This window comes from Sarcophilus harrisii, chromosome 1 (assembly GCF_902635505.1).
Source record: "Sarcophilus harrisii chromosome 1, mSarHar1.11, whole genome shotgun sequence".
NCBI lineage: Eukaryota > Metazoa > Chordata > Mammalia > Dasyuromorphia > Dasyuridae > Sarcophilus > Sarcophilus harrisii.
In genome coordinates this window covers 190,613,313-190,635,514 of record NC_045426.1, presented here as the reverse complement: position 1 = coordinate 190,635,514, position 22,202 = coordinate 190,613,313, and the positions used below count along the sequence as shown (strand labels likewise).

General features: G+C 33.9%; 1 protein-coding gene across 4 annotated transcripts in view; it reads right to left on the bottom strand.

Moving 5' to 3' along the window:
* Positions 1–2,844: 2,844 nt before the first annotated feature.
* The window catches only part of FAM81B (family with sequence similarity 81 member B), a 79,478-nt gene continuing 60,120 nt past the window's right edge, over positions 2,845–22,202 (bottom strand). For 3 of the 4 annotated variants that reach the window (XM_031967646.1, XM_031967629.1, XM_031967635.1), the window contains exons 8-10: positions 10,197–10,332; positions 6,065–6,260; positions 2,845–3,141 (exon numbers count right to left, since the gene is read on the bottom strand). In XM_031967646.1, coding sequence (XP_031823506.1) covers positions 3,008–3,141; positions 6,065–6,260; positions 10,197–10,332 — 466 coding nt within the window. In that variant the 3' untranslated portion in view covers positions 2,845–3,007. Of the gene's footprint in view, positions 3,142–5,072; positions 5,193–6,064; positions 6,261–10,196; positions 10,333–22,202 lie in introns of all 4 variants that reach the window. The other variant, XR_004234071.1, reaches the window with a different exon arrangement.

Below are 22,202 nucleotides of genomic sequence, written 5' to 3'. Positions count from 1 at the left end.
AATAGTAAGAAGTTTACTTAGCTTTAGCATGGAAAGGATATTTAGCAAGGATACATCAGCAGTCCAGGTGGATAAGACTTCCTATCTCTGCTTTGACCAATCTGGTCTGCTTATAGGAAGCCTGTGGGGGGAACTGACTGCTCTCTGTGCTGTATCCTGGCTTTTGAATTTAAACTACCAAGTTTGAACAGTGAAGCCTTAGTGTTCTGGGCTGCTTTCAAAGATGGTTTCACTATTTTTTTGGGGGAAAAAGTTTGAGGTAGAAAAGATAGTTCAGTCTACATGACAGGATCCTGGGAAATACTGCTACCACCATGAATATAAATTCCATTTCTCTTCTTCATAAATTAGAATATATTTTATGTTCATTAGGAGTTGGTTGCATGCAAGTGAACAAAATACTCCTAGAAACAAGACAAATTTAAACACAAAGCCACAGAGAATATTAATTATTGAGAAACCTCCAGAGTTATGTCAATCCAGAACTGCTTGCCTACAGTGATATGGGTAACCTGTGATCCATAGGTCACAGGTTACCTTTGAGGAAATTTCAAGGTTATGTAACATATCCCTTAAGTGAAAGAGAATGGGTCTAAGTGGCAAGTCATATAGTGTCCAGAGAAGATGGTGAGGTAAGTGAGTTGGAGCAGAGAAGGCATCCTAACTAGGCTTAGAATGCTAATAATTTAAATGTGGTATGATGTTGATTTTGTCACATCTTCAGGGAAAGACTGACCACATTATACTTTTATAAAATAATCAATTTCACTGAGATATTTTTGGATCTCTGTATAAATAAGTAAAGACAGAAAACCCTACAGGAAATTTGCATTGGAATAGAGTACTAAGGGGCAGACCACATCTATGCAATTATGTAGAGACCCATAAATCTTGCCTCCCTACTTGTATATCCCAAATCAGACTGAATATTGCAAAGGAGTCTCTTTTACAATGACCTAGTCAGTGCTGAGTTTTCTTATTCTGAGAATGCTTTTGGATCAAACTTACATTGTTCTCTGAACTGTTACAAAGTCCCTAAACCACTCCAAAAACACAAAGATACTCTGAAAACCCACTAAATGCTATCCATTGTCATCTTTTACACTAGTTCCATGTCTTGTTTTTTGAGCCACCCATTAGTGAAATGAGGTCATGTTATAGTTATGCCATTATGTGGCCTCCGATGGGCACAAAACCTTAATGTAAGCTATTGTACAATCTGTTTTGTCATTGGTCAAAGTAAAATACTTCCTCTATGTTGTGTAAAGTGCATTTGATTTCCAATATTAAGTTCTCTAACAGAAAACTGAAAGCAATGAATAGCCAGACTCTTCATATAGATAACAGATTTAATTTAATGGCACACAGAAATTACATTAATAAAAAAGTCACTACTGAAAAATGCATAAATGGGAATGTCTCAGAAATTTATTTTTATAAGAAACATAAAACTCAATCTAATGTTATTCTCTGTCAAGGGAGAAGATATCAGAGAGATTTTCTTTCTTGGTTTTCAGGACCCATGAAAAAAGGCATCCTATACAAGCCTGAAGAGGGCCCTAGCAACCTGTTTAATGAGTTCAATCACTAGGAAATTCGGCACATTTCATTACTTGCCTTGTTTCCTTCCAGGTAAACAATTTTACTTTCCAATTAATTTCAATTCTCGTGGAGAACACATAATTACTCTAAAGAAGACTCCTGAATTTTTACGTCAAAATAAAATTATGTTTCTAAACATTTTATATCATACATTAACAATTTTTTATGAGATGGAAGATATAAGGAGATTTAGGGAAATTAATTACTCTTTCTCCAATAAGAGAACTATACATTAAACCATTTAATAAAAAAGTTACATTCATCCAGTGGACATTTATTGAACACTCTATATAACACTGTATATACAATATACTGTGTTAGGAACTGTCAAGAATACAAAAAATAAAAAGGCATGGTTGTTGCTCTCATGGAGCTTACAAATTTCGTAAAGGTAGGAAAGAAGGAAACAAGCATTTATTTAGTGCCTACTGTTTGCCAGGCACTGTGCTAAGCACTTTACAAATACAAATTTATTTGATTCTCACAATAATCCTATGAGGTAGGAGCTATTATTATCCCCATTTTACAGTTGAGTAAACTGAGGCAAACAATGGTTAGTGACTTGCTTAAGTCATACAATCAGTATTCAAAATCAGACTTGAACTTAAGGTCTTCCTAATTCCAGGTCTAGCTCTCTATCCACTGCACCACTTATGTTGAGGCTTGGACATGAATAACTATACTATAGAGTGTAATATAAAAGTGCATGAAGAGATGTACAAGGTTTTCAGAGGTGATAGTGGAGACACTCTCTAGTGAAGAGAAGCACGAAGGAGGTGATAACTGAGCTGGTCTTTGAAAGACACAGAGGTATTAGAAAGGCAGAGTTGGGGAGGAGAGAGGGTACATTTTAGGGTCAGAGAAGAACAGAAACAAAAAACAATCCATTATTCCTGGGTAAATTCCCACAAAGAGGAAAATTGAGGTTTCATGGCAAAAAAAAATTCTTACTCCTGGAAAAATAAAACCTGGAAAAAAAAGTAAAATGCCAACCTTTAATGACTGGAGGCAATATGGTACAGTGGAAAGAGTGTTAGATTTAAAAGTGGGGGAACTGGATTTGAACCTGAACCAGCTGACTTCCTACAGATGTGACCTTTAGCAAACCCCTTACCCTCTTGGGCCCTCAGTTTTTTCATCTGTAGAATAAGCAGATTGGATTAGATGCCCTCCAGGTCTCCTTCCAGTTCTAAAATCTGTGAGTATATGGATTTAAAAAAATAAATGAATAAGAACATTTACTTCTTTCTGTCTTGCTTTATTGGCTTTTATAGCTTTTTAAAAGTGTAGATTGAAATAGAATGTAAGCAGCAGGATTCAGATATTGTGCTCCTGGCTACAGCTCTTCAGCAAATCAGTAAACTCCATGCATAGGAGAAAACAAAGAAGATGATGGAGACAGGATTTACATTTCTTGAAGTTCCACTATCTTGCGATGCAACTTGCTTATGTCTTTCCGGAATTTATATTTCTCTAACTGGATCTTTGTCGTCTGTATTTGTTGGAGGGATTCAAGAGATTCACGAATCGACTGAAATCCTGGTATGAAAACAGTTAAATTTAATTTAAACCATGCCTTAGAACAATTTTCTTTTCTATATATTTTTTAAACAAAATCTTCTAATCAGCCATTCTGCTATCATTGATCACTGCTGCATTCAAAGCATGTTAAATTCCAATTAAGATCTGTCTAAAAAGGTCTGGCAATCCATCTTCTTGTGTTTCAAGGAGATGTTTTAGATTAACAGTGCTCCAAGTCACATCTGACTAAAGTGTGAAAATTTAATTCAATTCTGTTCACTCAAATATTACCAAAGGAAACAGCTGACTATTTTAATATCTATTGCAAACATTGATTTTCCATCTGCCAATATTTTCAGGCCAACAAGCATAGCAATCAGTACAAATATGGTTCAGATAAGGTGTCAATGTAGTGGAAAGAGTGCTGGATTTGGAGTTAGAGGAACTGGGTTAAATTCTGGCTCTGCTTGGACACCACACCTCTCTATGGATCTCACTTTCCTTAACATTAAAACAAAGAGGCTAGACTATATGGCTTTTGATATCCTATTTAGTTCTAACTCTACAATCTTGTGAATTTTCTCTCGATTCTAGTACAAATTTGAAGGCCTTATTTGAGGAAGCCAGATTAAGTTTAAAAACTTTTCTTTGATTTACATTAACAGATGTTGAGTGAAGTGAGCAGAACCAGGAGAATATTTTGTACACAGTAACAAGAAGATTTTGTGATGATCAATTCTGACAGAAATAGCTCTTCTCAGTAATACAGTGATCCAAGCCAATTTTAATAGATTTAGGATGGAAAATGCCATCAGTGTCCAGAGGAAGAACTATGGAGACTAAATGTGGATCGAAGCATAATGTTTTCACCTTTATGTTTGCTTTTTCTTTCTCATGGATTTTCCCTTATGCTCTGATTTTTCTTTCACATCATGACTAATATGGAATATGTTTAAAATGATTGTACATGTATAACCTATATCAAATTGTTTGCTGTCTTAGGCGAGGGGGGGGGAAGTAGAGGAAGAAGGGGAAAAATTTGGAACTCAAAATCTTACAAAAATGAATGTTGAGAACTATCTTTACATGTAATTGGAAAAATAAAATACTGTTGAGGAAAAAAAAATAAAAGCTTTTCTAAGTAACCATTAGGATGGAACTTAAGCAGAAATCAAGCCCTAGGACTCAAGTTAACAGTCGACAGTGGGGTAGGGTTCAAATCCCCCCCCCCTTTTTTATTTTTTTTTTAAGAATGCTACCTTATAAGAGAAGCATAAACCCAGGCAGATAATAAGTTTTACCCATGATTGCATTCTGGTGGGTAGAACAACTCGCTGTATTCAAGTGAAAGCCTAGGGGTTAAAGCAGATGAAAGAGATGGCATAAAAGATATTTAATTTAAAACCAGGGCACTGTTCCTGGCTTAAAACTAGTTACTTTGTTTGGGTTTGGGCACAGGTGTTCAGGCAACAGTCTTTGTGCCAGAAACATCTAAAAGAAACAATTTTGACATCAAGATTTTTCCTCCTTCAGAAGAAGTGATATCAATGCCAGACAGCATAGGTTATCTTTACCTGATTATGTGTATTTGTTACAAGGATTTTCTTTTTCCTTTCCCCCCATCTCCATCAAGAGGGAGGTAGGAGATAAAGAAAATAAAAGCTCATCAATAAAATTTAATTTAAAGTTAGCAGATGATAGAATTCATACAGGAATGTGTAAGTAGGAGTTACTAATCTTTTATATTTTAAAGGATTTAGATTGATTGATAGAGATACATTTAGTATCACAAATTAGAGACAGATGGCTGCTGCTCAGCACCAATCTGATGCTCTTCCTTTGCTAAAGTTAGAGGACCCTTTCAAATTAATCCTCTTTGATGTTTTCCCAGCTTGACTCAATACCATTAACCTTTTAGGTAGAAAAATCTGTCATTCCACTGGACTTACTTGTTCATTTCTTTCCTTCCTCCTTCTCTCCCTTATGTCTCTGCCATCCCTTTGCCCTTTCCCTTCACCCCAGAAAAAAGGATGTGACTGATAATGTCATATCACAAGCAGACTCATTACCTGTAGTTTAACAGGAAATGGCATTAGATTAATTGTCCTATTTTCCTGATATACAAACAAGTCAATATTTGATGCTTTTTAAGGTCCTTCCAGTTTTAATAATTCTATAATCTTGGAAAATTTAGAGCAACTTTTAAGGGTATAGTCTTAGTAATGTGACCAATTCTGAATATAGGAGGTTAATTCAGAAACCTCATACCCAGGGGTATGACAGGATTGCAGGTTCATTGATTTTGAGCTAGAAGCCTTATTCTTTTTGAAGGTATAAGGAGAGAGGAAATCATATTTTAGAAAAGTTAGCTGAAAATAGAGAGCATTTCTATTACTGAGGTAGGTAGACTTAGAGATTCTGAGAGAACCTATGGCCACATTAATGCCTTTAAAAAAAAACCTGGTGTTTTGAATTTCATTGTTGAAGTTTGGATTTTTAAAATTTGTTAATTTTTTTAAAAAATTTAAGTTTTAGGGGTTATTTGTTTGATTTATAAAAATAATGCATTTGTAATTGAGTAGGCACTTTACTCAAATAAAGAAAATGCCTTGAATATCCATCTTTTTTTTTTTTTGATGGTATTTTTTTTTATTATAGTAACTTTTTATTGACAGAATCCATGCCAGGGTAATTTTTTTACAACATTATCCCTTGCACTCACTTCTGTTCCGAATTTTTCCCTCCCACCCTCCACCCCCTCCCCTAGATGGCAAGCAGTCCTATATATGTTGAATATGTCCTAGTATATCCTAGATACAATGTATGTGTGCAGATCCAAACAGTTTTCTTGTTGCACAGGGAGAATTGGTTTGAATAGCCATCTTAATGAGGTGTGCTGCCCATGTCTCAGATTTTCAATTAATGCATAAGTAATGCTTACCTGATTGGTACTCATTTTGGATTTTGTTTAGCTCTTCCCATATCTGCTTTTCCATTCGATTCATCCTTTTGTACAACTTGTTTTCTGCAAACTTTACTTTGTTCAATTCTATTTCCAATCTCTGTGGATTTAGTAACTCTTCTGATTTCATTATTAATTCCTGCACTTTTCTTTCCAATTTGTTTTTTGATTCTTCCTATTATAAGACACAGCAAAAACAAACAAAAAACCAAAACATTCTGCAAGAAACTATTTAAGCAAAGATGCTGTGTGAAATTTATTCACTGTAAGTCAGTTTTTTTCTGGAAGCATTAATTTCAACCAAATCCTTTGCCTTGGAAATTATTATTATTATTAACAATAATAATCACTAGTATTTACATAACATGTTAAGGCTTGCAAAAAACTTTATGAATATTATCTTATTGGTCCTTATATCAACTTGGGAGGTAGAGATAATACGAGAACTCCTCATTTCTGGGGTGTCTATGTGTGTATGTATATGTGTGTGTATGTTTACTATCTATACTGAAAGAGCATAGTGAAGATACAATTCTTCTCAAATGCACTTGGGTTTTGGAGGCTGAATGAAGCAGACTTTTTCTTAAAGTGATTGACAAGGCAACTGAGAGTCTTATAAAGCCCCTTTGCTAATGCCTTCTGTCTCTAGGTGGTGCTAAAACACAGACAGGTAATTAGAGTCTCAACTGCTTGCTGTACCCAGCTGCAAAGGATATCCAGAACTAGTTTAGATAATTCAAAGTTCAGCCTATATGGAGGAGAAAGTACCCAGTCTCCTCTTCCTCTGTAATTTGTTGCAAGGAAACAGAAGCAGCTGGGTGTTCAGAAAAAAAATAGAATGAACATAAATAGCATTTGTATAGAGCTTATTAGTACTAAGCATTTATATTTATTATTTCATTTAATCCTCATAAAAACTCTGGGAGGTCAGTGCTAATACTATTATCATTTCACAGATGAGCAAATAGAGGCAAACAGGGTTAAATGACTTGCCTAAAATTATGAAGTTAATAAATGACTGATATCTTTTCCTAACTCCAGACTTGGTATACTTTACATTGTACTTCCTAGTTGCCCCATAAAGAACTCCAGTTCAAATTGCTTATTTAATTGCAAGACTCCAGTTCAAATCTCTGGTTTTTCTAGTTGCTACCTGGTCTTAGTTTTTCATTTGTACAATGAGAACAAAGATGATCTATAAAAGTCCTCCCTAACTCCAAATCCTGTCACCCATGTAAGACATGAGGGTCTTGCTAATTAAAATAGCATATGTTTCATAGTATGTACAAAAGAAGATTAAGACTATTTAGGGACTCCTGAATTCTCTTAGGCAATATTGTTGCTCAGTAATACCATAGACTCTCTATGTTAGGACAATATTATAGAGAAAAAAAAACAGAACAGCTTCAATTAGGTGACACTGAGACAACCTTTTGATTTAGTATTGAGGTTATTAATACTAAGATTAATGACCCTTGTTAGAATAGAGCTAACAAGGATCATGCAAGTTTTTCATTGTCATCACCATTTAAAAATTTCGCTGCTACAGAAAAATTGAGAACAAGATGTTCAATGATTGGAGAAAGGCTGAAAAAATTCATGGTCTATGTATTATACTGTAAAAAAAATGAATTAGTACAGTGAGAAAATGACTCCAATAATGTCTAACAGTAATGTGATTTAACATAAGGCAGCTGAACTCAGATTCATTACAATGACTAATCTTGGGACCTGAAGAACAGATAATGAAATATATTTCCTTCAGGTAAGGACTATCGGTTTGTAATGTTGCATATGATGTCAATCACAATCATTTTGTTGATAGGTTTTGCCTAAATGTTTTTTTTTTCCTTACAAGAGAGGGGCTTGTGAGAAGAAGAGAAATGATTGTAGTTTAAAAATCAAAAATAAATCAAACAATAGAAAGCAAATAAAAATTCAGTATTGCACACCAAACACAGGGCAAATGTTTGTGCCAACTTAGCTCAATATTTTTTCCCTTTGTTATATCAAAAGCCATGTTCCAGTTTCTTAGCTTATTTAACATCACCCAGCCATTGAGACCTCTCAAACGACTGTCTAGGGAAGAGAATTCCTAAAGAACACAGGGCTTGCTTTATTTATTTATTTATTTTAATCTAAAGGAATATAAAACCAAATCTTTTCCAAAGTACTTTTTTGTTTAGATGAGTTTACCTTCAACCTTTCTGCCTTTCTCCCATCCAAATACAATCTGTATAGGATATCAGACAATAAACATTTCAGCATATTTTTGTCCATTCATTCCAGTGGGAGGCCTCTAGACATATTTTAAGAATAAAACATTTGACCTAACATTTTATTGAGAATAAATTCAGGTTTCAGGACTGCAAGTATAATGTGGGGGGGGGGACTGGCCAATGAGGGTACCATTTTCAGCTGCCAAATTACAAAGGCAGCTTGGGGGCATTTGTTTCTGAAGAGTACAATGGAAAGATCCTGCTCACCAGTTCATGGCATGAGATGGTAGCCTGTTATTATTTCCTGTGAATTTAATGAATGCTGTAGAAAAGTCTTTTGACTGGTTGATAGGCAAGAGCCGAGTATGCATAACTAACTGGTCAAATGGAGCTCTCTCTTTTTTTCTTAGAAGGCTTTTGGGTCCTTGACTCCCTGACTAATGATTATGTGTTATTCTTTTTTTTCCTTTTTGTGTTATTGTTATTGAGTTGTTTTCAATCTAATTCTTAATTGCCCCATTTGGGGTTTTCTTGGCAAATATAATGAAATTGCCTTTTTTCCACCCTCTAACACATTTTATAGATAAGGAAACTGAGGCAAACAGGGTTAAGTGATTTGTTCAAGTCACACAGCTAGTGTCTGAGGCCAGATTTGGACTCAGGAAGATGAGTCTTCCTGTCTTAGAACTTTATCCATTGCACCACTTAGCTGTCTTAGCTGCCTTACTGGGCATATAGTAATCTCTTAATACATTTTTATTGATTGATTGATGATTGATTTATCTTAAGTGAATGAGTATTGGGGATGGAATGGAGTGGGCTTCGAGTTTAGAAGAGCCACTAGAAACTGGAACTCAGACCAGCTGGCTAGCAACTGAGTCTGGTGAAGAATGAAACCCTAAGAAGCAACCTAGGGGAACTAGACTATTATTTTGTAATCATTTTCAGTCATAAATGACTCTTCATGATCCAATTTGGGATTTCCTTGACAAAGATACTAGAGTAGTTTGCCATTTTCTTTTCCAGCTCATTTTACAGATGAGAAACTGAGGTAAACAAGGTTAAGTGACTTGCCCAGCATCACACAGCTAGTAAGTATATGAGGCCAGATTTGAACACACAGAAAGAAGAGTCAGTCTTTCTTATTCTAAATCTAGTGATTTAGTCACTATGCCCATCTAGCTAGCCTAAGTTAGATCTGCTTGGACCCTGAGGGGAGGGGGCTCCTATTTGAAATTATTTTTTCATATTTGTCTGCACCAAGTTAACTTTCTGGTATCACATAGATACCGCATGAGTTACTTTGCGGTAGGATGTAGAATCTTGGATCCTGAGTTGATCTGCTGTTAGACTGAATCTTGCTGAGATCTCTTTCCAGGCTTGGCTACAGTCAATCTTGTATATAGACTTCAGTCCTTGGACCTTCAGTGACTTGAATATTTTAGATAGCTTAGGCTGTTCTACCTGCAGCACTCTCCCAACTAATAAGCACACAGTATGTCTTTCCTTGATGTACATCAGAAGAGAAAGTTTAATTTGTCCAATACGTGTCCACTTAGGCACATTCAGTTCTAACTCAGTAAGCACTCAAAAAGGTCAGGAAGCAGTCATGGAATACTTATGCTTGCTCTGAATTAGGGAGCAGGGCCTGTCAATGAAACAGGCTTATACAGTTTCAGAAATAGGCTCACCAAACACTTTCAACATGAGTTGGCTGCAGACACAGTCTCTAGCTACCTTCTGGGGAGGGGATCTCCAGGCCAGTACCTATCCATTCGATAAATAGCTTCATGATTCCATAAACAATTGTGCCAATTTCCCAATAACTCCACTGTATATTTTGGGCTTTTTAGAATTTTGTTCTAGGATCTGCCTAACACAAAACTGCTTACCATTTTCTCCTTGATTGTGCTGAGAAATTGATTAATATGCAAAAGCTGTTCTTTTTCAGATTTCATAAGCTGATTTTCTGTCCACTTCTGTTGGTTCTGAACTTGTTCACGGAGCTCATTTTTAAGTGCATCAAATCTAAGGGTAAGAAAAGTATTGAATTTTTTAAAAATTAAAAACAATAAAAATAGATGTTAAAAGTTTTATTCTGTTGAAAAAGTCTGTTGTCATTTCAGTTTGAAGAACCTGATTAAATATAGTCTTTAAATAATAGTTATTGAGAAGAACATCTTACTAACTACAGTGGGGAGTTAGTTAAGAAGAGATGAACTCATTTCTGGTCTTCAAGCTGCTTATAAACTCAGTGGTTAGACATTTTTCTCTCCTTAAGCTGTTTCTTCACCTTAACTCTTGTACACATAACTCAACAAATATTAACAATAACTGATTATTATAGAAGTAAACAACTATAAATAATTTATAATAGAAATAAATGAGAGCTGGTTTGTATTAGACTTGTACTGAAACTCTAGGAGGGATGTAATATTATCCTTATTTTAAAGATAAGGAAGTTGAGGCACAGAAATAAGTAATTATCTGAGTGTCAATATAGAACCAGAAATCAATGTAAAAAATACTCATCAGAGAATTATGAGTGATAAAAATATGGTAAAAGAATATTTTAAAGTAATGAGCGTCACATAAGATTATTTTGGAAAGGCACTATGGAAAGGATGTTATGCTTGGATGAGATTTTTAAGGAATAAAAGTGATATAACTTTGTAAGGAGGACCAGAATAACATGTTAAAATGGGAAAAGGTGCATGAGGGAGGCACGGAAAGAAGAGGATACTGAATCATCTGTGGGGGTTGTCACGTAGGTTTTCTTAGACTGATTTACCAAAACTTTACCAAAACAACTAGCTAATAATAAATAATTTAAAAAATTCTATTTTAGGGTGAAAAAGTGCTATTGTAGGCAAATCACATTTTGTTACTTAAAATGTTCTTACTATATTTTACAAAGTGTAGAGTAGTTTTTAAAAGAATATGCCAAAACAATAATATAAAAGCTAAATTATGTAGAGTAAAAAACTCCAACTGTGACTTTATCAAAATTCTTTCTTAAATTGTTTAGGACATTCTCAACATGTTTAGAAATTACATCTTCACTCATTATTAATATTACTTTAGTGTTTAAGGTTTACAAAGTGCTTTATATTATTTAATTTGTTCTCACAGCAGACTTTACAGAAAGGGAAACTGGGCCTCAAAAACAATTAAGGGCTATGCTTATGATCACACCCTAGTATGAGCTGGAGGTGGCATTCAACCCTGTTTCATCTCTTGACTCCTAGTGCTCTTTCCACCATGCATTTGGGGAGGAAGTCTGACTTTGGAGGAAGAAGATCTGGGTTCAAATGATGCCTCTTTTATTTTTTATTTATTTATTACTTTGATCTTAGGTAAATGTGTAACTTTCTTAGGTCCCAATTTCCTCATCTCTAAAATTATTTCTCTGGGCCTTAATTTCCACATTTGGAAAATGAGGAGAACTGAGCTAAGTGTCCTCAGAGGTCCCTTCCAATTCTAGGTCTATGAACTATGATTTAGCTGATTTCTGGGGTTAATCACAATTAATCCAGTTGGTTAGTCATTTAGTGAGTTATAACATTCTGTGATTTTACCTGGAGTATTAATAAATCATTTTCTGGAAAAGACAAAAAAGCATTTGTTAATTATTGAGATTCTGAAGTAAAAATAGAACAATAAAGAATGTTCACCTTTTTTTAAACTATAAAATTTTGTCTATGGCTGAAGACTTATTTTCTCTGTAGCAAACAGAAGTCATTTACTATCAGTTCATGTTGTATTAAAACAAAAAAAATTTCTAAAATACATATTTTTTTTAAAAAGGCTAAAATAACGTATTTTAAAGTGGGAATATTTGTATCCATGGTTTTTCTGGGAGAGGGATGTAATCCAGGGGCCTGTTTTTTGAGTTAGATGACTTGAGTTCAAATCCTTTCTCTGATGATTACTGCCTTTGTGATCTTTGGCAAGCCTTTTTAGAACTAGAAAATTGGACTAGTTATCTCCTAAGGTCCCTTCAAGCTATACATGTGGAGTTCTATTACTTTAGCAGAAATATAACTCATGGTTATGGTTTTCTGTTCAGCAAAATTCAATGAAATGTATGTGATGATTTTTAGATAATGATTTAGTCCCTTAGATGTTTCTGCTAAAGTCAGTCTTTACATTTATATATTATCTATGTGTATACACACTTACATATATACATATTTATTTTTTACTAAGGTAAAAATTTCAAGTGATTGCCTCTTCTCCCAAAAGATGGCTTTCTTTTCTCTTCATGTTCTTTTCCTTTCCCTCTTAAAAGAGAACCCAATTTCCTTTAAGAAAAAATCAAGGTAATCTATTATGAAATTCCTCTTCCTTCTCCCTCCATCAAAAAAACCTGTTCATTGTTCCCCTTACTCCTCTTCTCTTTTGTTCTAGTGTATTCTAGCTTAGCAAAACAACTATTTCCTGATCCCTTGATCTCTCCTTTGGAAATTGGTCCCTTTAATCAAGTACTGCTTCTTCAATTTTGTACTGGCTTCTATTTGAGTGGTTAGCTGCTCTTAATTCTTTTTTTGTATGATTCTTTTATCTTTTTTTTGATTTTTAAAAAACAGTATTTTATTTTTCCAAATACATGCAAAGATAGTTTTCAACATTGGTCTCCAGAATGGTCTGATCAGTTCACAACTCCACCAACAATGCATTAGTCACCCAGTTTTCCCATATCTCCTCCAACATTTATCATTATCTTTTCCTGTCAATTTAACCAATCTGAGAGGTGTGAAGTGGTACTGCAGAGTTGTCTTAGTGTGCATTTCTCTAAGCAATAGTGATTTAGAGCATTTTTTCATATGACTAGAAATGGCTTTAATTTCTTCTGAAAATTGTCTATTCATATCCTTTGAGTATCAGTTGAGGAATGATTTGTATTCTTATAAATTTGAATCAATTCTCTAAATATTTCAGAAATGAGGCCTTTATCAGAAACACTGGCTTTAAAAATTGTTCCCCAGCTTTCTGCTTCTCTTCTATTCTTGGCTGCATTGGTTTTGTTATGCAAAACCTTTTTAATTTTAATGTAATTATCCATTTTGCATTTCATGTTTTTATCTACTTCTTTTTTAGCCATAAATTCCTCCATTCTCCACAGATCTGTGAAATAGACTATCCCTTTTTCTCCTGATTTGCTTATAGTATCACCTTTTATGTCCAAATCTGGAACTCATTTCAATCTTATCTTGGTATAAGGTGTTAGATATTGATCAATGCCTAGTTTCTGCCAAGTGATTTTCCAGTTTTCCCAGCAATTTTTGTCAAATATTGAGTTCTTATTCCAGAAGCTACAATTTACTACAATTACAGATTACTATAGTCATTGACTATTGTCTCTTGTGTACTAACCTAAATCACTGATTCACTACTCTATTTCTTAGTCAATAACAAATATTTTTGATGAACTGCAACTTTATAATATAGTTTTAGGTCTGCTATGGCTAAGCCACTTTAATTTGCATTTTTTCAATTAATTCCCTTAAAATGAATTTTGTTATTTTTTTCTAGCTCTATAATTTCTTAGGAGTCTGATTGGAATGGCACTGAATAAGTGGATTCATTTAGTAGAATTATCGTTTTTATTATATCAGCTCATGAGCACTTGATATTCTTCCAATTTTTTAAAGCTAACTTTATTTTTGTGAAAAGTATTTTGTAACTGTATTAAAAAATACAATTGTTCTGGCAGGTAGATTCCCAAATATTTTATATTATATACAGTTTCTTTAAGTGGTATTTTTCTATCTCTTGCTGCTGAGCTTTGTTGGTAACAGAGAAATACCAATGAGTTGTGTGGGTTTATTTTATAACCTGCAACTTTGCTAAAGTTGTTAATTGTAGTAGTTTTTTAGTTGATTTTCTAAGATTCTCTAAAAATACCAACATATCATCTGCAAAGTGATAGTTTTGTTATATCATTACCTACTCTAATTCCTTCAAATTCTCTGTCTTCTCATTGCTAAAGTACACATTTCTAGTACAATACTAATAGTGGTGATAACGGGCAACCTTGTAGCATCCCTGATCTTATTGGGAATGCTTCTAGCTTATCCCCATTACACATAATGCTTGCTAATGATTTTAGATAGATGCTACTTATCATTTTAGGGAAAAGTCCATTTATTCCTATGCTCTCTAATTTTTTTTTTTAATAGGAATGGGTGTTGAATTTTGTCCAATGATTTTTCTCCTTCGATTGAGATAATTTGCTTTTTGATATGGTCAATTATGCTGTTAGTTTTCCTGATATTGTAGCTACCTTGCATACCTGGTATAAATCTTACTTGATCATAGTGTATTATCCTGGTAATAAATTGTTGCAATCTCTTTACTAATATTTTATTTAAGATTTTGCATTAATATTAAGGAGATTGATCTATAATGTTTCTTTTTTGTTTTGACTCTTCCTGGTATAGGTATCAGCATCATATGTGTCCTAAAAGAAACGTGTTAGGACTCCTTCTTCCCCTGTTTTTCCAAGAGGTTTATATAGTATTGGAACTAATTGTCTGGTAGAATTTACTTGTAAATTTTAAATGTTTGTTAGAATTCACAATCAATCTGTACTTGGAGATTTTTTCTTAGGGAGTTCATTAATGGCTTGTTCAATTTATTTTTCTAAAATGGAATTTTAAAAGTAATGTTCTCATCTGTTATCTGGGCAATCTATATTTTTGTATGTATTCATCCATTTCACTTATCAGATTTATTGGCATACAATTGGGGAAAATAGCTCCTAATTATTGCTTTAATTTCCTCTTCATTGGTTCATCCTTTTCATTTTTTAATACTGGTAATTTCATTTTCCTCTTTTTAATCAAATAAACCAAAGATTTTTATATTTTGCGTTTTTTTCATAAAACTAACTCAGTTTTATTAGTTTATAATTTTCTTCCAATTTTGTTAATCTCTCCTTTGATTTTCAAAATTTCTAATTTCATATTTAATTGGGGTTTTAAAATTTGTTCTTTTTCTAACTTTTTAAGTTGCTTGCCCAGTTCACTGATCTTCTTCTTCTTTATTTTATTCATGTAAGAATCCAGAGATTTAAACATTTCCCTAAGAACTTCTTTGGCTGCATCCTATAAGTTTTGTTATGTTGTCTCATTATTGTTATTCTCTTGGATGAGATTATTATTTCCACGATGTGTTTTTTCACCAACTCATTTTTTAGAATTAGATTATTTAGTTTCCAATTAATTTTTGGCCTATTTCGATGGTCATTTATTACATGTAATTTTTATTGGATTATGATCTGAAAAGGATGCACTTGCTATATCTGTCATTGTTTTGCATTTGATTGTTAAGTTTTTATGTCCTAATACATGGTCAATTTTTGTCTATGTGCCACATATCACTAAGAAAAAGGTATATTCCTTTCTATGCCTATTCAAAATTTTCCAAAGTTATATCATACCTAACTTTTCTAAAATTCTATTTTCCTCCTTAACTTTTTTTTTGGTTATTTTATAGTTACATTTATCTAGCACTGATAGAGGGAGGTTGAGATCTTCCATTAGGAGAGCTTTGCTGTCTATTTCTTCTTGCAACTCACTTGATTTCTTCTCTAGGAGTTTGGATGCTATAGTATTTAGTGCATATATGTTTAAAATTGATATTAATTCATTACTATTGCACCTTTTAACAAGATATTGTTTCCTTCCTTATTGCTTTTAATTACAATTAAAAGCAAAATTGCTTTTGCTTGGTCTGAGATCACAACTACTATCCCTGCTTTTATTTTATTTCAGCTGAAGCATAATATATCCTGTTCCAGCATTTTGTTTTTACTCTGTATCTCACTGCTTTAAATGTGTTTCTTGTAAACAACATATTAGAGGATTCTAGCTTTTAATCCAGTCTGCTTTGTGGGAGAGTTCATCCCATTCACATTCACAGTTAAGATGTCTAATTTCTCACCATCTGTTTTTCCCAAGTTATACTTTTCTATCTCCTTTTAGCCTTTCCCTCCTCACCAGTGTTTTGCTTCTGACCATATCTGCCTTGCTTTTTTCAGCCTCCTTTCTTATCCCTTTCCCCTTTCTACTTATTCCCTCCTTTCTCTTGGCCTTCCACTTTCTTTTCCACTTTCCCCTTCTACTTCCTTATAGGGTGAGATAAATTTATATACTTAAACTAAATATGTATGTTATTCTCTTTTGAGCCAAATCTGATGAATTTAAGGTTCAACCAATGTTCATCCCATCTTTTCTTTCCCTCAACTGTACTAGGCCTTTTTTTTTTTTTGCCTTTTCATGGGAATTTATCCCATTTTACCTCTCCTTTCTTCTTCTCCCAATATAATCTCTTTTCCAGCCCTAAATTTTTTTTATAGCATCACATTATAATCAATGCATATATACACTGTCTAAGTATACCTCTTCTAACTGCCCTGACAAAGATGCACATCTCAAGAGTTATAGTATTATCTTCCCATTAGAGATATAAAAATTTTAACCTTTAAAAACACTTTTTTTCTTCTATGTACCTTTTTTTTTTTTTTTTTTTTTTTTGCTTCTCTTGAGTCTTGTATTTGGAGATCAAATTTTCTGTTTAGCTCTGGTCTTTTCATCCAGAAATGATTGAAATTCCTCTATTTCATTGAATATCTATGTTTACCCAAAAATAATGCTTAATTTTTCTTGGTAATTGATTCTTGGTTGTAATCCAAGCTCCTTTGCCTTCTGAAAATCATATTCTAAATCATTCTATCTCTTAATGTGGAAACTGCTTGGTCTTAGATAATCCTGACTGTGGCTCTATTTTTGAATTACTTCCTTCTGCTTGCACTATTTTCTCTTTGATATGGTAATTCTGGAATTTAGCTATGATATTCCTTGGAGTTTTCATTTTGGGGTCTCTTTCAGGAGGAAATAAGTAGATTCTTTCAAAAACTAATTTACTTTCTGGTTCTAGAATAACAGGGAAATTTTCCTTAGTGATTTCTTGAAATATGTTGTCCAGGTTCTTTTTTTTTTTTTTTTTTTTTTTTTTTTTTGCTGAAGTTGGGGTTAAGTGACTTGCGCAGGGTCATACAGCTAGGCAGTGTTAAGTGTCTGAGACCAGATTTGAACTCAGGTCTTCTTGAGTTTTTTCATTGTGACTTTCAGGTTATCCAATAATTCTTAGATTGTTTCTTCTGGATCTATTTTCCAAGTTAATTGCTTTTCTAATACGTTTATTATACTTCAATTTTTTCATTTTTTGGATTTTGTTTAACTGATTCTTGATATTTCATTGCGTCATTAATTTCCATTTGCCCAATTCTAATTTTTAGTGAATTACTTTTTTTAGTTAGCTTTTTTTAACCTCCTTTTGCATTTGGCCAATTATATTTTTAATGAAGTTGTTTTGTTCAGTAGATTCCCCCACCCATTTTGCTAATTATATTTTTAAGGAGTTATTTTCTTTTTCCTATTTTGCCAAATTTGTTTTTAAGGAGTTGTTTTCTTCAGTCAAGCTGTTGGCTGTTTTCTCCAAACTATCATAACTCTCCTGCATAACTTTCATTTCTTTTCTCCATTTTTTCTATCTCTATTTTAAGATCCTTTTTGAACTCTTCCAAGAGATGAGCTGGAGACTGGGTCATATACACATTTGAGACTTTACCTGAAGGTATTCTAACTTTCCTATCCCCTTCTGGGTTTGGGTTCTGATATTCCCTGTCTCCATAGTAGTTCTCTATTGTCAGAACTCTTTTTGCTTTTTTGTTCATTTTTAAAGGTTTTTGAAGTCTGCTCCTAGAGGCAGGGAAGATTGTTTTGACCTTCCTCTGTAGGGTGACAGGGGCTTCTCTCTTACTGTGGTGGGGCCAGTGGAGCTGCAGGCTTCCCCATTGTGCTGGGTGAGCCTGGCCAAATCCTGCTTGTTATGCTATGTTATGTTCAGGGGCTCATATTTTGCCTTCTGTAGTTGCACTGGTAGCCTCACAGCTGATCTGCTGATCCACTGGCCTTCTGAACCAGGACAGAGTGGCCAACATTGCTTTGTTTTGCCTAAGAGCCTCCCACTCCATTCCCAGAACTGGGCCACCTTCTGTGCCTGCACTGGCTTGAGTTCCCTCCTGCTCAATTGAGACAGACTTTTCCTGAAGCCTTTCTGAAATTATCTTAAGCTGAAAAATTATTACACTCTGAATATTTATGGGTTCTGTAACTCGATTCAGAGGCTTGATCTAGCCTTGATAATGAGGGAACTGGGGAGAGCTCAGGCAATGTCTTGTCTACTCTCTGCCATCTTGACTCTGTCCCCTCTTCATTCTTAAAGAAAACCAAAATGAAATCGCTATGTTGGGATCAATCTACAGCGTGGTCCACTATTGCTGATTAGACCAATATGGTTCTGGATTTTTTTTTCTTACCACAGATCAAACACATGGTTCATGTGAATATTTGCAGTAGAGTTTCTAAATTTGCACATCTCACATTTTTTCACTGCTAAATTTGATGGTCATTTCTCAGTATTCCTTCTCGATTTCTTGAAGCTTTCAATATTGTTGTTCTGTCCCTCTTTCTGCATGCTCTCTTTCTCCTCCATTTCCTTATGTTCTCTCTTGTATCTCCTTTTACTTGTCTCATCATTCCCTAATGTCCCTTGTGGATCATCATTTACATGCCCTCCCTCTCCCCCCCAAAAAGCCAGAGCTTCTATATTCTTTTGGTGATGCCATCAATTCTCTTGTGTTCAATTATCATCTTTATTAAGATGACTCCAAAATAAAAATGTTTAGATGCTTTTCAATCATATTCATCTCTTCATGACTCCTTTTGTGGTTTTGCCAGTTCATTTTCCATCTCATTTTAGAGATGAGGAAATTGAGACAAACAGAGTTTGACTTAAGGGTCACACACTGAGCCACACACGTGGCTGAGGTCAGATTTGAATTCGGATCTTTCTGAATTCTTGACTAGTGTTCTATCTACTATGTACCTAACTACCCTAAATGTAAATGTCCAACCCTAATATCTCACGTTAAGATTGAATATTAATGTCTAATCATCTATTGGATCTTTCTATCTAAATGTGCCAGAGACATCTCAAGCCCTATATATTCAAAACAGAACAGAGTATCTTCCCTCATGTTTTCTCCAACTTAATTAACTTCCTCTTATCTTAATTTACTTGTGTCTATTGGGGATCACACCATCATCATAGTTATCCAGGTTCCCAAGGGTCTCTTCCCTATCTCTACAATATTCAAACTGTTTCCAAGTCTTTATCCTTTCCCACTTTGGCTTCTTAGACTCCTTAACTTATTTCAAGAATTAGCTGAGACTTCATTCAGTTCAAAATTTTTTCTGAGTCCCTAGTTTTTTTAACCTCTCTAGCTAAGTGATAGAGTAGAGTCCTAGGGCTGGAGTCAAGAAGACTGAGGTGACCTGGGCCAGTTACTTAATCTCTGCCTGTCTCAGTTTCTCCACTTATAAAATGGGGACAATGACAGTACCTACCTCACAGTGTTGTTGTGAGGATAAAATGAGATACTTATTAGATACATTGCCTGGCATGTAGTAGGTGCTAAAGAAATGCTTATTTATTTTTCTTGTCAAAATATCTTGCATTTACTTAACTGCTTAAGTTAAGTATTCTCCAAGAGAATATAAAGTCTTTTTTGGGGGAAGGAGGGAGAAGAGAATGCAAACTTATTTTTGATACTTTTTGGTTCTTGTTTATTTGAATAATACAATACAATTCCTCTTGCATCTTAGGCACTAGTTGTCTGCTAAATTGAATTAAATTGACAATATGACCCTGTTGCTTCCTACTTCAGCATATTTATACAGATAAAATCAGGTGAAAAAACATCAAAAGGCACTATTGGATCAGAAATAAGTGCCTATAGAGTAACATGGATACTAAAAAGTATTTGTGGGAGCTAAAGAGAGAGGTTTTAATAAGAACTGCCGATTAATTTGCTTTGATAATAATGGTCTTTCTATACTGGTTGCCTAAATCTCAGGACTAGCATACTGATTATTTCTACTTACTGACTGATGGTCATCTTGAGTCACTGTGCAGCACTTTGGGGAAGGATGGGAGGCAGAAAGAGAAGGGGGGGGTCAAAGTGCCTGGAACAATAACATTCCAGCATAGTGCTGGTTATGGATATGGGATTCTACTAGTAGAATGGCAGATTATAATTACCAGTATATGGTTTATGAACATCTAGAAATCAGAAGCAGTAAGGCCATTAAGAGTCTGATTTTATCAACAGCAGGTCATGACCCGTATTTACAGCAGCCCTTTTTATAATAACAAAGAACTAGAAACAAAAAGAAGTGTCTATCATTTAGGTGATGGCTAAACAATTTGTGGTCTGATTGTAATGGAACATTATTTTATTATAAAATATGATAAATATGATAGAATCAGAGAAATATAGGAAGAAATGCATGAATCAATGCAGGATGAAATGACAAGAACTAAGAGAACAATTATTCAATAATCACAACTATAAAGTAAAGTAAAACCATTTAAAAGACTTCAGAATTCTGGTAAAAGCAGTATGCAATAATGATTTGAAAAGACCAATGACAAAATCTATATTCTTTTCTTGACAGAGAGGCAATGGAATAGAGAAGCACAATGAGATATACATTCTCAGAAAAGGCCAATGTGGTGATTTGTTTTTATTAGAAGACACATATTTATTAATAAGATGTTATCCTGGGGGTATGAGTAGTAGGTAAATGGGTAGTTGATAGATGGAGAAAAGATAAAATATCAATAAAACACATTAAAAATTCAGATGAAAAAAGTGCAGAAGTCAATAAATAAATGAAGCAGTTTTGTAACTATCTTGTTAAATTTAATTTATGTAGACAAACTTAGAAGTTCATAGTTTCTTATCCTATCTTGTTCTTATTGATGAATGTTGAAATATTTGTTAAATTACCAATAAAAAATAAAAATTAATTATATAAAAAAGAACAGATCATGCTGAATCAACCTTTCATTTCTTTTTTTTTTTGATACAACATGTTAATGAGACTGACAGATTAGAAGAACACCATAGATGTAAAAGAACTAGATTCCATTTAAACATCATATAAAATGTCTCATGTTTGCACATAAGGGGGGAAAGTGGAAGTTAGATGATCAGTGGATTCAGGGCTATGTGAATGACTGGATCCCTGAAGTAAATTAATTTTGTTCAATGTCAGCTTGCAAGAATATGGTGTGATGGAGTTTACTGAGGAGCTGTCCTTTGTGTCATTCTTTTCTGTATTTTAATTAATGACCTGGAAGAAAATATGGTAGGCCTATTTGTCAGACAGAGCTGAATAGAGTAGCTCACACACTAAAGATTAGATTATGATCCAAAAAGACTTCAAAAGAAGAGAACTTTGGGCCAACTCTAATAAGATGAAATTTGATAGAGAAAAATATAGTCATAGAGGATCATTGATCTAGAACAAGAAGGGATTTCAGATGCCATCTAGTCCTTGAATACTTTACTGAGACTCAAGGAAGAGATGTGCAACCATGGTCACATAGGTAGCCAGCATCAGAGGTGAGATTTGAAATTAAAATTATTTTTATTAAAAAAATTAAATTATATTAAAAAATTAAATGCAGAAGTACAAGATCAGGGAAACAGAACCAAATACTACTTTGTCTGGACAAAAAAGATTTTGAGATGTTAGTAGGCTTTCAACAGAAAGATATGATAGCCAAAAAAAGCTATTTTGAATTTAGGCTGCATTAAGAGAGGCATAATATTTATGATTTGGGAAATTATAATCCTACTATATTCTACCCTTGATCTAAGTACATATGGAATATCATGTTGCATTCTGGGTATCACATTTTGAGACAGTCATTGATAAGTTGAAGAGGGTTCAGTGGATGGTAACCTGGTTGGTGAAGGG